Consider the following 16,889-nt stretch of genomic DNA (forward strand, 5'->3'; position numbering starts at 1 on the left):
TTAGATGTCGCAGTCCCTTGTGTTCCCATGGTTTTTGTTTTTACCTTATATTCACTTTATTTTGGAATAAACTGCACTTGGATCCGCATCTTGCCTCATCGTCTTGTCTTACCTGGTTTCACCCGTGACACATACATAGTATCAGAACACATTTTTTAAACTTATACCCTAGGAGGTATAGAGAGCGTATTATTATGTATGGTTTTGTTGTGGCCTTGATTTTCCAGGCTTGAGGGCTTGACTGTCCTCTAGTTCTATATACTATTTCCTTGTATAATATAACAAGTCCAATGTCTTTTCCTGAGAAAAATACAGGCACCAGCTGGAAAACGGTCTAATTTCTCTTTTACCGGCACCAAATAAGTGTGTTTTAGATAATAGCTTTAAGAATTGCAGTGAAAATGACTGTTAAATACTCAATGCTAATGAGCTCAAGTGGCATTATGAAATTGACAAGAAACTGAGCATGCTAATTTAAAACCATGAGCATATGGTGCTAAAATTGTTTACAGTCTGTCACGTGTTATCACAATCAATCAGCAACCAATTAAGTTTCTTTAGAAAGATTTGAGGTATTCAACAAGATTGTTACCTCAAAAAGAGTTCACCCAAACATGAAAATCCTGTCATTGTTTACACACCCTTTCTTCTGTGAAACACAAATGTAGATGTAAGTAAGTGAGTGACATCCTCACTCCATATTCACTTTAATTGTATGGAAAAGTCAACTGTGTTTCACAGAAGAACGTCATACAGGTCTGTGTTATAGAGTTATATAGGTCTGTGCACCTGTGTAGCTCAGACGTATAGCATTTTTTAGCCACGCAAAAGGTCATGGGTTCGAATACACATACTGATAAAAATGAATACCTTGTAATGCACTGTAAGTCGCTTGAGATAAAAGCATCTGTCAAATGCATAAATGTAAATGTATGTAAATTTAATGAAACAACACATACAGTAGGTGAGTAAATAATGAGTGTAATGAATGAGTCACTCATAAAAGTTCTGTCATTATTTATTCAAAACTGTTATCGTGACCAATGTTAATTTTCACATTCAATAATACATTTTAACCTTTAATGTAGTACTGTACAACATTAAAGGGATAGTTCACCCAAAAATGAACGTTCTGTCATCATTTACTCACTCTCATGTTGTTACAAACCTGTTTACATTTTGTTGTTCTAATGAACTGATGACATGTTTGTAACCAAACCGTTCGTGGACCCCATTTACTTCCATAGTATTCTTTTTCTTACTGTAGAAGTGAATGGGGTCCACGAACAATTTGGTTACAAACATTTCTCAAAATATCGTCCTTTGTGTTCATCAGAACAAAGACATTTATTTTCATCAGGTTTGAACTCAGGGTTTCCTGCAGCACTTTGCAGTTCGGGCAGCCCGACTAAGCTGGGAAACCCTACCGCCTTAACTAGATCGTCAAAAAAAAATTCGCTGCACAAAAGGCCGTCAAGTGCATCTCGAAAAATAGCATGGACGTGCTACACACCGCGAGCAGGCACGCGTGCCACACGGCTGAAATGGTCTGTCACTGTCTGGAGGATAGCCAGTTGATAAAACGCTTGTCCGTGAGAACTGTAAGTGGACTTATGTTTTGGGTTTATTTAAGCCTGTTATTGTATTAGTCTATAGTTCTTGCAAATTTAAAGTAAGTTAGCTGGTGATTTTGTTGTTTGAGCAACCTGCTAGCTAAGTTTCACGTGCCTGTTGATTAGATATAATTGTTGAGCGCTCTTTGCTTTCGTTATTTATGTGCATTATTTACATGCTACAGCAGTTACACCCCTTTAAGATAATGTATTTAATAGTGGGAAATAATCAGTTTTTATAATTATAATAATAATTTGTTACATTTATATAGCGCTTTTCTGCAGCACTCAAAGCGCTTTACATATGAAAGGGGGATTCTCCTCAACCACCACAAGTGTGCAGCATCCACCTGGATGATGCGACGGCAGCCATATTGCGCCAGAACGCCCACCACACACCATTGACTGCCACGCCCCCTGCCCACCTGCCCAACCCTACCACCTTAACTAACAAATTTTCTGCAGGAAACCCTGGAACTATCCCTTTAAAATTAAGTTATGGTTTATATGAACTAGATGAAGTAACAAAAACCATAGTAAATGTATAAATAAAAATGTGTGTGTCAATATACGGAACCTTACTAACATGTAGCAGAATTTCAAATAAGTACATTGTGTGTAATAGGTTTTGTTCTTTTATCCCGCTAACCTGCTTTATATATGTAATTGGTTTTGTCAACAGGATGCCTTAAATTTAGTTTCAGTTCATGTCTCGTAGCACAGGACACATTTTATACTCAGAATGTTAATAAGAAAAAGACGAAAATGTCTGAAAGTCTAGACTGATACAATTCAGATGCCATCCTTGAAATCTCTGGAACAGTGAGTTTCACCTGTATCCCAAAAACCCCGGAGAGTCCTGTGTGCTTCTAAACTATTTAAACACTGTCCTGTTTTTACTATCCCTAATTTGAACCTGTATTATGCATGTCTTTCACTATCTGGAGTTAATCTGAGTCAAAACTCCATAACACACCATTCCATGCTGTCCCAATTTTCTGTCTCTTTATGTCCCTGCATGCTCTTTTCATCCTTTTCATCTCTTTTGTTTTCTCACTTAGAGTTTCAGTCTTTCTTTTTCACCCCTAATGATGACTGATGAATTCGGTCTCAGCTCTGTGTGAAGTTCACTGAACAACAGAAAAGCAATAAACTGACATCTCTATGCCGGTTCTACCACAGACAGTTCTTTCTGATAGTGTCACTATTTACATCGCTTGAGAGGAATAACATAATCATCCAAATCTATAGATCTGTTTAAAATCAGAAGTGATGCATTAAATGTCAATTCGTCTATTCTGTGTCTGATACTTGTTGGGTTCACTGGCAGTGTAGTTATGCATTGCATGCAAGAGTGAACCGCCTGAAATATCTCCATTACCTGACTTGTGAGTCTAACCTTGCGCATGTAATTTTTCCCAACGGAAGCATCTACTTAAAGTGTTCTTTTAAAAGGACTCATCCAAAATTACTCTAAATTACTCTTTCACTGTTAACCACCGAGTTTTTGAACACACAACCGCGAATGCACACACAAACACACACTGCTTTACTGTAATTACCCACCATATGCCGTCCTGACAGGTACCTGCATGAAAAGAGCATTTTGTAGTCTTTTGTCTTGAAGGAATATTAACACATACAGTGAGCACAACCATAAGGATGCTAGGAATTTCTTCAGTAAGTTAATACATGTATAGCTTCCTCTGACAATATCAAGTCCAGGGGCATTTTTATGTAACTGTTGTACACGATTATTAAGTAAAGTGTTTAATTAGTGGTGATTGCTAAGACAAGCATCAGTTGTACTATTGCTCATGTTGAGTGTTATAAGGGTTCAAAACCCATATCATTTGTGTGAAAACTTTAATATTACCTCAAATCACGTGGGCTTGTTTAGGAGACGTGTGCTGTTCCTTTTCAAAGCAATCAGATTTAATAGAAACCACCCAGAGCACATAAACAACCACATAGCAATGCCTTAGCATCATGGCAGGGAGTACCGAATTCCCAAGCACAACAAAAATGATCTAGCTTCGCACAGCACTAAGACTTACAAAATCAAGATTGGCTTGTGTACCTGCATTACTCTGATGTAATGACCATCCATCCACTAAGAAAAAAAACTTTATACAGTATCACTGCTCACTGTTGATGCTCTCCACATGTACCATTGCAGTCACTGTGGATGACACCTAATGGGTTGTTCCCATTATCTCAGCCTGTGTCATTGTTGTCACTTTTAATCACACAGGTGCCATTTCCGACCATTCCTGCGCTATTCTCAAGCATGTTACCTGCCGGAGTTCAAGGTGTGACAGTCGTACAGGTATTTTTTCTGCCCCTGAAGGACAAACGATAGTCACATGGGTGCCAAGGAAGGTTTGGGAAATAAGGGTTCAGCAGCCCAAAGGACACTGCGTCCCGTGTATAAAATTTATGTGGTGAGAGCTGCACCTTGTGCTAAAATAAAACAACCTTGGTCCATTTCTCAAACCTATGACCTGACTTTACAGGGGTTACCTTAGAGGCAAACAAATTACCTATAAAAAAGTCAAAAAAAATGTAAAGCTCTGTCTGTTAGGACAACAAAACACAGTTCGGAGAGGTCCCAGTGCTCCAAACATAGCATATTAATTTAAGATCAGATGACAGGGATTGAGGATCACTGTTTGATATCAAACTTTTATCATGCCTGAAAGAGACCAAGACCAGGCACCAACCCATGCGCCTTGAGGTACAGGACTTGATGCTGGTCCTTACCCAGGGCCACACCAAGGATTTCATCACGATATTAAGCCCGTCCTTTTCCCATATTATTTGGTCTATTGGTCAGAACTGTAATTAAACAGCCCTTAAATTGTTATTGTTATCAATCCTGAAAAGGCCAAGTGATGTGCAATATAAGCCACCCAAGCTTATAAACTGCACAGGTGCCCTGACTGAGAGTAACCGCGTGCGCTGTCCATGGTGCTGACCAAGTCAACTTACTCCTAAGCTTATTTACATCAAACAAATGCTTATTCAAAGCCACTTCTAGTAGATTCAAGGCATATATTTTTTATCAGTATGTGTGTTCCCCTGGGGATCGAACCCATGAGCTCTGAGCTGCCAATTAAAATGGCAAAATTCCTACACCACAGTTCTTCCACTACACATTGTCGACTTTAAGCTACTAACATAAACATAACCGTTCTTTTGAAATCACCAAAGTTTTTTACACACTACCAGAGTTGAATGAATTCTCGATAACTCACGTGTGCCGTCAAAGCGCGTCGCTATAGTATCCAAAAATGTGTTTTGTGGCGCGAGCAATCCCTTCATAACAGGCATTTTCCCGCCCTGGTATCGAGTTCCCCATCAAAGTGACGCGGCGTTGTCGGAGACAAAGGTAGAGACAGTTTTAAGCACTCCTGTGAAACTGAGCCTTACAGACACCGACGATCCTGTTCCCGTTCAAGCGCGCGACACTGCCTGACGGGATGCGCGTGCTCGTGTTACTGGGAGGGACCCCTGCAGGTGCGTGTCAGGTAAATGGCGTGTTGTAAGAGGGTAAAGAAAGATTCAATCAGGTGTTAAGTGCCAAATCGTTTAGTAGATAAGTTTACTTATAGCCTACTATTAAAAAATAGGGGGGATGCGCTTTATGGAGCCACAGTTAAACGCACATTAAAGACAAACGTGCATTAAACTTAGGGACATAATTGGGCTGCTTCATCATTAGTGGGTACATCCACTTTAGTCTCCTTCATTTTGCATTGTTAACATGAAGGTAATTAATCATTTCCAGACTATGGCCCAGTTAAGTCAGTTTGTGTGTGTATGAGAGAAAGAGAGAGTGTGTGAGAGAGAAAGAGAGAGAGAGTCCGGCCATGACATTGTACAACCAAAACAATGTACAACAAGACGTGATTTATCATTAAACAATGTTTCACGTGTGTGTGTTTATGCAATGCCAATTAAAAAAAAAAAAATCACCAAAACAAAAACAACCTAAATGAATCTTGAATTGTGTGTGTGTGTGTGTGTGTGTGTGATAGAGAGAGAGAGAGAGAGAGAGATCGAGATCAAAATATGCAGAAATGTTGAGAGGAACACAATGAGTAATTATTTAAGAAACACATAAGAAACACATAAATGTTATACACATCACATTATAAACCTCATTATTTGCTCAGCCATTTTAATTAAAGAAGGGGTTTTCATTAGTCTTATTTCGATCCTGCACTGGTTATAGAATATTAGTAGGCCTATACTGTCATTAAATCAGCGGGACTAAAACTTAATTAAAAAGAAAGTATCAATCTCTCACATCAAATCTCTATACTCTGTGTCAGAGGTGTTTATGCTATCAATCTAGCATGGTTTGTCGCCCTCTACTGTTCATATGATTGCAATCCTGTTATTTATTGTTAATTGGTATATTATTGAGGATTAGTAACTAAAGAACTAACTTGTAATGTTGCACATGTTATTCAATCGTTATGTTACTTGTTTCTTGTGGTTCTTTTCTCTTTTTTTAAAGATGCTTTTAAACACTGCAATATTGTAAAAAAAGCACTGTATAAATAAAATAAGCTTGAAGCTTATTAATGATAGGTCACAGATCATTTCAGTGAAAATCTAGGTAAAGATTGATGTATATAGCAAAACGGCTAGATTTAGAGAACAAGAAAGTGTAGTTGCATTTAATGAAAACATAAATTAGTCTGTTACCTTGACACATAAATACGCTAAATTGTCAAAAATGTAAATATCATATCACAATTATGTGATATAAATGTGTTTTTCATTTGATTTTAATAATAGGCAACGTAATTACAGACATAAATGAAGGCTGGCTCATTATGATGTAGCTAATGAAATTGAGTGATTGCCACATGTGGTGACTCTCATGTGCTCAGGTGCAAACAAACATTAATCACAAGGAGAAAACCTAAAATGAAACTGATTAAGAATTTTTAATCAACTGAGAATCTATAACTGAACCCATAAATGTATCCTTGTACCAAATGTCGTTTAAATACCCCCTCCCCCCACTTATACCTTAAAGTATTAATCCCAAACTGAGGAATGAGGAATGTAATGAATCAGAAGCTCCGGGGTTAATAAAGGGGGGTTCATGTAGATTGGAACAAAGATCCTGCTCAATGTTTTGGGTCCAAATCCTTAAGTCCTATCCATATGTCTGTAATTCTATAATAGTGTTTATTATAGCATGCATTGTAGCATAAATTAAAAGTTAGTTAAGGACAAGCATGTGTGTTAACTGGTGAGTGTTCAGGTGAAGTGTTGAATAAGGATAATAAAACTAGTCTGAATCAGCACTATTGTAAAACTACAAAACAGTGTATTGTTTTTAATGACATATTCATTACTATAGGCAGGTCACGTTAACCAAACGAACTTTGCAGTAGTGCAATAAGAGATTTTATATTGCTAAAATACATCATTTTATTTAATAAAACAGGCCTACTGAACAGTGATAACTGTATATAGGCAAACATATTGCGGTATTTTTGTTTCATCTAGAAGTCGTGCAGTATTGTAGCAAGTGCTAGATTCGAATTACCCAGCAGGAAATATACAGGCGTGTTCGACTTGATGCAGCGTGCGCAGACCGATCGGCGTATGACGTCAAAGTACCGCGAGAGCGTTTCGAAAGCACCCCTTCGGACACACCTCTGCACTGACAGGAGGCATATTCGCTGAACTCTGACTGGTTTACATTACGGTGACATCACATCGATGCTCGTGGGGCTGCCCAGAGGTTTAATTACGCGTCTGTGTTCGCGCAGCATATTATGCGAACCGTTTTCCTCCATGTTACCCATTTTTGTGACTCACGTGTGTCAGATTTTTCGTTATTTTTCTTTTCGTAAAGGAGCTACACGCACATATACGTAGGGATAAGAGCCTCCGCTTCTCTCGCTACCGGACAGGCGTGTTCATTCTGCGTCGAGTGTTTTGAGGGATCCTGGGACGCGCGCTCGATCTGCTGGCATGTTCGGGAGCGCGTCTGGAGAAATAAACCCAGTGGCACCGCAGTGAGTGATTAATTATGATGGGACGAAGAAAGGCGATTATTTTAACGATTGCATAAATCGATTGCATAGATCGAGTAGGCTTTGAACGCAGCACCTGTAGACGTGCTTTAAAAATAAAAACTGATGCATGAAAATCTTTAACGTCGTCTTTAAATTGACTGCTGTGTTTTGCTATAGGGGTCCGAGAGACGCCAACGTGTTAGACATTTTTTTATTATAATTCAAAATATTTATGCACTTTTCAAACGTGTTATTTTATAACATTGTTTCTGTTTGGGAAGAATGTCCGTAGGATAAACATTAGACAATTTTTATTAAAAACAAAATGAAATTATTAAAAAATACAGGTTTGTACTTATGCAGGTGTGCATACCATTTAAAAAAAATGTATGCATTTATTATTTAGTTGTATGCCTAGGCCCTGGGTATCTTAGTCTAAAATATATCACCTTTATTTGGCAGTTTCCCAGAAAGAAATTAGTAGTCCTAGACTTAAATAAATGTAAGAGCTGTCCAAACTGAAAACAACTTGCACTGACATATCTTAAAATACATCACAGCCCTTTGTTTTACCTCAAAATGCCCACAAGAAATGTTTTAGTAAGGCATGTTTGTTAAAACTAGTTATATTTCCTAATTAAACTAAGGTCTATTCCTGTCTTAAGCTAATCCCTGTCCATGAAACCACCCCAATATGTATGGGACAGTTGAAGTAAGATGAGACTTAGGCTACAGCACTTTTTATTATTGGTGATTGCAAAGCATTACTATTGTTTTCTTGCATACTTATTAATGGTGCTTGTGATGCAACCATCCCTATTATTATCTTGCATACTTATTAATGGTGCTTGCGAAGCATACCATTGCTATTATTATCTAGCGCATACTTATTAGTGGTGCTTGCGAAGCTGTATATACATGTTCATATTGCAACGATATGAAAAACAACAACCTTTGCACTAAGGAACCAGACATTGTCAACCATAGCATTAACAAAAGCTTTTCCCCCTGTTAATGCATGCAGGTCTTACAGCAAATGTACCACCAATCTTGCCTCTCTGCCTACACTTTTGCTCCTTGTCTTCTTCCTCCTTTGCTGGTGTCTGTGATAACTGAGCATCAAAAAGATGGACCATTTAGCAAGCACTAGTAACAACCATGCACCAGTTCTCAGTGAACCATCCTATCCTCCCTGTAAAATGGCCCGTTTGGAGAATGCTAAAGACTTACCTGTATCTGGTGTGACACCCGTGAGCCTGGCCTCAAAGCAAACAACATTATCACACACCACCAAAGGCAAAGGTATCTACAGGAATGCTCAGACAAACAAAGGCATTTTACAGTTAGCAATCAATGCTGGATTGATCATATGCTCCCTCCAAACAGGCTCCAAATTGCTACCTGTGTTCTGTGTAGTGGAACATGGTGATGTCCCTCCCTCTGAGAGGAAGCGATCAGAGCACGCTGAATTTGTGTTGTTGAGGAAAGACCTGCTGTTCAACCAGATTACAGAAGCAGCATTACAAGATCTGGGGTACACACACACTGCAGCTGCACTGGCTACAGGTACAAATACGCAAGGGGCCTTTAACATTTAACAATGTTATCCGAACTGATCATTTCAAACTTTTTGGTCGAAAGTTCACCAACTTGCAAGAAATATTGTTTAAGTAACAATATTAAGAGAGTGCACATTGTCATAAATATATATTTGTCTGTGTTAGGTCAGGTTCAAGTTGGCCATTGGAACCCTGTAGCCCTATCTAGTGTGACAGACACCTCTGATGCAACAGTAGGAGACATGCTTGAAGACCTTTATCATGTCATCACCTTAAGAATAAAGCTAAACAGGTACAACATGCATGCACACCTAAAGTCCTCCTGCGGTAAAAATCAAGTTTTATTGTTGTTGTATATGTTTTATGTTGCATAAACCTGGTCCTGAAACGATTGCAGCACTGCTGCTTCAGCTCTACTTCTGTGATACTCACACGTGCGGTGTAAATGCTCTAACCTGTTAATATCAGTGCTAAAACAATTGTGCTGTAAATGCACAGTTCACGTATACATTGTGTGAAACCAGACTTAGCAGTTATGTGTCTGAAATTGCAGAATTCAGCATCTATTTACGTATACATCTAGGTCCGAGGTGATGTGAAACAGTGGATGCGGAAACTACTTTGCATATTTATAGGTCCACGTATACTAAATGAGTCAAGGGTGTAGAGTTACATTCAAGCTGTTTTAAAGCATGAAGAAATTACTGTCACAGGAAACACGTTTACATATGCTATTGTGATGCTGAATTACGAGTTTTAAGTGATATAATTATCAACTACAGGGGGACTTTTAAGTTTACCATTTCAGGAATGCATCATGTTTGGACACAATGCATTCTTGCATTAAAAAACAGCTCATACAAGACAATGAAAAAACAAAAATGAGTCCATTCTGTGTGAACAGCCACTTATATGATTTTTCAGAATAATGAACTGCTCTTTGAGTATTAAAGCGGCACATTTTCTGTGTGGATTATTTTTGTAATGATGACTTTGGTATTAATAGTCATTTCAAAATTATTAAAGTCATTATAGTTATTAAAAATGTTTGAAATAGTTAGTTGTGAAATAATAGTAATTATTATTATTTGGGATTATTATAAAACAGGGTTTCTAAATTAGAGGACTTGCCTGCTGAGCAGTGGACTCATTCTACTGTCAGAAATGCCCTCAAGGAGCTGCTCAAAGACATGAATCAGAGTTCATTGGCTAAAGAGTGTCCATTATCACAGGTACACAACATGCATTCTCACAAAACACTCTTTACAGACAATGTATATTCACATATCTACAATGTATATACCCTTATTACACGGCTCTCTGGAATGCTTGATTCTGATTGGTCATTTGAGACATTTGCAGGTTCGTTCTTTTCAAGTAATAACCGCTCCAAAATAATAATGCATAGCCGGACTACTTGCACGAGTAAAATCGCTCCGCGCCAATAAAGATCAATAAAGATTACGGTCTGTTTGGCGCCATCTTGTGACAAACACTCGACAACCACGACAAGACACAGAGAGCTTACTGAGACTGAACTTGACAAAATAGAGCATGGCAGCTACGAAGCCAACACACAAAAAAATACAGAATGGGCATTAAAACTTCTCAAGACTGGTTAAAGAGAAAAAAATGGAGACAGACAAGTATGAAGCAGAGGATCTTAATAGGGTATTACGATCATTTTATGCATCTGTGCAAAGTTTGGCGGAAGGATAAAAATGTTAATTTAAAACAAATATGCCAATAAAATGTTTCAAATTCATATTCATGTCCAGTTTTTTTTCTTATGTGGCAAGTAGCCGTGTAATTCGCGTCGGGTCCTGATCACACTGTCGGGGCTTATTTCCCAATAACTACCGGCTGCCTCTACATTATCCCTTACTTATTGCAGTACTTTGAAAACAATTCAAATGCAATAACAAGGACATCACTTAAGGGCACAATAGTTATCAAGAAGCTTTCTCCAGTGAAGAATATACAGTGAAAAATCAAATCTGATTAAGATTTACCCATAGTCTTAGAATGAGCTATTAAAGGTTTAACAAAGAGATAAAACAATATTAAGAACATACACTTGTACACTTAGTTTTAAGACACAGAAACCCCATTCACACAGACCTTTGGTCCCAGAAAATACCCATAAAATTGCCAGACAAGCTTCTGTGTGAACGCAAACACGTCCCGTAAATCTTCTGGGATCGTTGCCGGAAAGAGGACCTAGTAAGATACACAGAAAACCCTCAGTGTGAACAAGCCGCCGAAACAATGCCATAATAATGTGCGTGTCGTAGTGAGGACGCACGCGTCATCACAACAAAAGTTATGGTTCAGCTCTTTAAAACAAGAGATTTACATGCAGATCAACATTCACGACGAGAAATGTAGCAAACTAGACTGAAGCAGTTATCAGAAAATTATAAATGAGACACATGCTGGGCGTGCCGTAGTGAGGACGTGCGTGTCATGGCAACATAAAGTTGGTTTAATTCTTTAAAATGAGGGGTTTACATGCAGATCAACATTCACAATGAGAAATGTCTGAAACTGGATTAAAGCAGAGATCAGGGAGCTCGTCAAATATTCACTCTGAAACTGAGATCATTCACCAGCATAGAACGGCGTGTCACACGCTCCTTTATAGTCTTATCTTAAACAAAAATGCACCCAAGTGGTTTCTGGAGAGAGGAATAATAAATAATATGCAAACTTCAGACGCTGCGTAGAAGAAAGTGCAGGACTTTAAATAGGTCACGTCTCTTTACGGGACATTCATTGCAGATTCCGGCAAATCATTGGCAGTGTGAATGAACAAAAAAAATCAAACAATCCTGGAAGAATCCAGGGTGCAGTTTCCGTGTATTTTCCGGAATGTCTGTGTGAAAAGGGCTACAGAAAGACCAAACTCAGTATGTGCCAAAATCATTTTTTTTGCATGCTCATTTGCTAACTATCTTGTAATTTTTATGTGTTTTTAAAGAGCATGATTTCATCAGTGGTAAATGGCACTTACTATGCCAGCATCTCTGCTGTGAGATGTCAGGAGTTTGGCCAGTGGTACAAACACTACAAAAGGACCAAGTCTATGATGGGTATGTAACTATTTTTGGTGAACTATAAAAAGGAACACTGTTCATGAATCATGCCAGTTCTGTATATGTGATTTAGGTATAGCTTTTAAAAACTGGTGCAATTAAACTCTCTAAACTTTAAGAGTCTAGGTCTAATTATTAATACGAACACTGAGCTAATAAAGATTTTTACTTCCGCTCAGGTGAGATGGAGAGACCGGGCAATCAACTCTCATCCTCTAGCCAACCCACTGTCTACCAGAAACCCACAGAAAGTAATGGGGCGGAGCCACACAGTGTTGTACAGATGCAAGCTGGAATGCCTGGTTTAGTAATGGCTCAGCTCCTCTCACAGCAGCATGCCATGTCTCAGCTGCTCACACGTGCTCACACGCACCAACATGGGGCTTATCCCACACCACTAAAGACTCCGCCGAAGTGCAATGTGTCCCCGCCCACAGTAACCCAATGTCCCTCTCCTGTCACTGATGTATCACCTGAAATTTACCAATGGGTTCGCGAGGAGCTAAAGAGAGCAGGGGTTTCCCAAGCAGTGTTTGCACGAGTGGCCATTAATAGGACTCAGGTAACATTTTTTATTTTAATGGTAAAATTTTATAGTACAGAAAAATTATAATGCTCCTGTAGATGAACAAATAGCACATCACAGGAAATTACTATGACTAAAAACTGTTGGACACTACACTTCTGTATTCACTGCCCAAATTTTAGTAGAAAACACACAAACAAAACAGAACTACCATGACATAGACAGGATGTAAATCTCTGAGTACCTGAAACTGTGTTCATTTGTGTGCATTAGGGCTTACTTTCAGAGATTTTGCGCAAAGAGGAGGACCCACGTTGTGCATCTCAGTCTCTTTTAGTGAACCTCAGAGCCATGCAAGGATTCCTGCAGCTGCCGCAGAGCCAGAGAGACTCCATCTATTTGGAGGAGAGAGAACGTAACATCAACAGTAGCTACAGCACAAGCGCCACCTCTCCTCTTCCTATGCAGGTTCACAAATTCAAATTTGAATGTCTTAATGTGTGCATACCATGACATTATAACAAAACATCTTTTTCACTACAGGCAAACATTTCACCTGTTGCCAAGGAGTTTGTAGTGAAAGTGGAGTGTGATGGTTTTGGAATACACTCTGGAATCTATGACGAAATACAGCAGGAAATGAGACGAGCTAAAGTGTCACAGGCCATGTTCGCCAAAGTCTCTGCAGGCAAAAGCCAGGTGTTTATGTATTAATGTATGCTACAAAAAAACTGATGCAGATTGCACAAGGAATTTTTGACCTCATAAAGTACTGGGATGGTTCCGTGCCACAGTAATGGGAGCAGATGGTCCTGAATAATTATTATACTGTATTATTCACATGCATAAAATGTACAGAATAATCAAAGATGATGCATGTTTAAAAAACTATGGTATCCATGCAGTCATGTTCAATAGAGTAAATATATACTGTGCGTGTGTGTGTGTTAGGGCTGGCTGTGTGAGCTGCTACGCTGGAAAGAGGAACCATCACCTCAGAATCGTACATTGTGGGAAAATCTTACTTTGATACGTCAGTTCCTAAATCTCAGCCAATCAGAGCGAGATGCCATATACGACCAAGAGAGTTATACAGGGCAGACACTCACAAGAGCTCTAAGTGAACCACTGCAGGCGAGTGTTTACATGCATATATACACGTACTTATAGTATAATACTTATGCAATACTTACTTATGCAAGTAAACTACTGAACTTCTAACTTATATTTCTTGGTATATTCAGCTTTTAACTTTCACTATTTTTAATAAATCTTTAGGTAAAGCATCCTTATAATAAGGATAACACACAGTTGGTTGCACACATTAATGCAAAATAATCCTAGACTATCTATAATCTATGTCTTTAATTTATTCTGAAGGCGATACCACATGCGGCACCTCTAAAGCAGCACCAACAACTACTTCAGATTGTACCTCAACACATCAAACCCTTCCCACTGCAACAACTCACCACTGAAAGTTACAGTGATACAACTCAGATGGGCCCAAGTCTTAGAGGCACATCTTTACCACCAGAAGCCCATGCAATCCTACAAAGTTTTATTCAGGAAGTGGGACTACATCCAGATCAAGAGGCAATTCATACACTATCTGCTCAGCTGGGTGTGGCCAAAGAGACTGTCCGCTGCTTTTTCAATGGTCGCAACTGGCATAGTGAGAAGGAAAATGACAAGAGAGAAGAAACGGACAGGAATGAGAAAAGTGAAGATGATTACATGGAGGCACAAGAAGATGGAGAATGCAGGGATACAAAGACAAATATTCAGAGGACAGAGGAGATCAAAATAACAGGGACAGATGGCATTGGTATGGTGGAGCAGAACGCATCTACACAAACTCGTTTCATTATTACTATTAAAGAGGAGGAGCTCCCTTGTAAGGAGGAGCTTGATGGAAGCCCCGCCTACTGCCAATTTATAAACTCCTAAAAATATATAAATGACACGTACAGAGCAGTGGGCCCTGTATGGTATGACAGTGGTATTTATTTAAGGTTCAGCACAAAAAGTATTCTTTTACTAAGACCTCAGACTTTGGATGAGTTACATTATGCATATAGCAGTGGTGGGGGATGGTGCCCGGTGGCCCCAGTTTTATGTCATTTTGAGACAAATGTATCATAAATTCGGCGCAATTAAATTAAACCTTGGAAAATAATGCTAATAACCAATAGCACTGCATTGTATTGTTTAATACATTTTGTTTAATTCAAATTCAAGAGGTGGGGGGGCACACCAAAAAGTTTGAGAACTACTGGCATAAAGCATAAAAATGACTGTTCTTCTTTAAAAATGTTTTATTAATATTATTGATTTGCTATTCTAAAGATCTATTATGAATGTTTCTTATTTTCTGTTAAATTCCCAGTATTACTGCAGAATCCTTGCAGGCAATGTTGCTTTATGTAAACAGTAGCATATTTAAATAAGAACCATCATCTCTTTCAGAAGCTAATGCCAGTGACCCTGAAACAGTGATGTATTATGTATGTTTAGAAGCAAACAGCACATTACTGTGTATAGAACAAAACACAATGGAAACTGCACTTTTAGTTACAGTGAATAGTTCTCTCTTTACTGATGGTGCATTAAAGTTGTATTGTTTGAATTGTTCATCATATCTCGGGTGACCTTATGTGAAAATGTTAAACATTGATGTAATCTTGAATATAAGTTTGACTAATGCTAATGACTGTTGTTAAAATAGGACATTATTAGCATAATCATGTCACAATGGTGTTGCCCTAAACAACTATCTTAACATTCAGGTGGACGTTAGGAAGATTTGCGATCTATATTGTACACATTCTTACCTGAAGAGATATTTCAGACCTAATGTTGCTGCTTCAAATTATTTATCCATAGAGATAACTTTAAAACTGAGAAAATCTGTTGTTTTCTAAATTTGAAATCTAACCCAGGAGGAGACTTCATTGTCTTAAAAATATATTTTAGGAAACTTAGTCAATATTTTGATTATTGGTTATCATGGTATTAACATTTTTTAAAGTGGTACCATGCTTGATGATATTTTTTTATCTAATCACACATTTTTAAAAGATAGTATTTGCTGTGTTCCTACTGTGTACTTACAGATACTGATAGTTCAGGTGTTTTGTAGAAGTCTGTTCCCCCTGTTTCCCTTAAATTTAATGTTTCTTACAGCGTTTTCATCACGTTACGTTTATTTTCTAGATAGATTAAAAGTTTAAATGGCTTGGCTACTGAGATGTGTGCATGGGTGTAATGTATATGTATTGTTCTTTTTTGGTTAATCAATTATTTTTACAGTATGAATCGCTAAAGTGCATATAAAAAGTAGGGCTGACAAAAGATTAATCGCGATTAATCACATTCAAAATAAAAGTTTTTGTTTGCATAATATATGTGTGTGTGTACTGTGTGTATATATTATGCATATATAAATACACACATACATGTATGAATTTAAGAAAATGTTATTTAGCTATATTTTTTATTTATATTTTTAAATATATATATAAATATATATGTAAATGTTTACACACAGTGCACACACATAAATTATGCAAAAAACTTTTATTTTGTATGTGATTAATCGCAACTAATCTTTTGACAGCCTTAATAAAAAGCAATACTATCATGTATTCTATATAATACAATTTATTTAATATTTCATAATTTTATAATTTCTTCCTTATATTTATAGCCTACGTGTTTGTTCTAAAACTATTCTCAAACTATTATAACGGCTTAATTAGGATTACTGCGCCAAGTGTCTCTGTGTTGCTTGGCAACCATTCTGCTAATAAGAAGAACTACATCGCTTGGCGGAAGAATTTTTCTACCATTGCATTTCTGTTGCTTTCAATGTGTTCTTATGAAATCTTGCCTATCAACCCCTCTGTTCAACATTCACTAAAAACACGTAACTTTGGGGGGCTTACGATTTACCTTAGATCAGTTTGTGTGTTGCCTGAAATTAAACCCAAAATCAAAATATTAGAGGTTTTCGTTGTTATCCCATGCCTTACCGTCTGACACACCCT

General features: G+C 37.9%; 2 protein-coding genes across 2 annotated transcripts in view; one reads left to right on the forward strand and one right to left on the reverse strand.

Annotated features, from left to right (window-relative positions):
* Positions 1–5,062, reverse strand: part of kcnh8 (potassium voltage-gated channel, subfamily H (eag-related), member 8) — a 52,538-nt gene extending 47,476 nt beyond the window's left edge. Inside the window, exon 1 of the mRNA XM_065289030.1 lies at positions 4,871–5,062. Coding sequence (XP_065145102.1) covers positions 4,871–4,946 — 76 coding nt within the window. The 5' untranslated portion in view covers positions 4,947–5,062. The remainder of the gene's footprint in view (positions 1–4,870) is intronic.
* Positions 5,063–7,328: 2,266 nt separating this feature from the next.
* Positions 7,329–16,243, forward strand: satb1a (SATB homeobox 1a). The gene is made up of 11 exons (XM_065289043.2): positions 7,329–7,660; positions 8,685–8,962; positions 9,047–9,226; positions 9,385–9,511; positions 10,328–10,451; positions 12,200–12,311; positions 12,494–12,876; positions 13,114–13,308; positions 13,384–13,539; positions 13,792–13,974; positions 14,221–16,243. The coding sequence occupies exons 2-11, from the start codon at positions 8,788–8,790 to the stop codon at positions 14,788–14,790; spliced, it is 2,205 nt and encodes a 734-aa protein (XP_065145115.1). The 5' UTR covers positions 7,329–7,660; positions 8,685–8,787; the 3' UTR covers positions 14,791–16,243.
* The last annotated feature ends 646 nt before the right edge of the window (positions 16,244–16,889 follow it).

Source organism: Paramisgurnus dabryanus, chromosome 19 (genome assembly GCF_030506205.2).
Source record: "Paramisgurnus dabryanus chromosome 19, PD_genome_1.1, whole genome shotgun sequence".
In the NCBI taxonomy this organism is placed as follows: Eukaryota; Metazoa; Chordata; class Actinopteri; order Cypriniformes; family Cobitidae; genus Paramisgurnus; species Paramisgurnus dabryanus.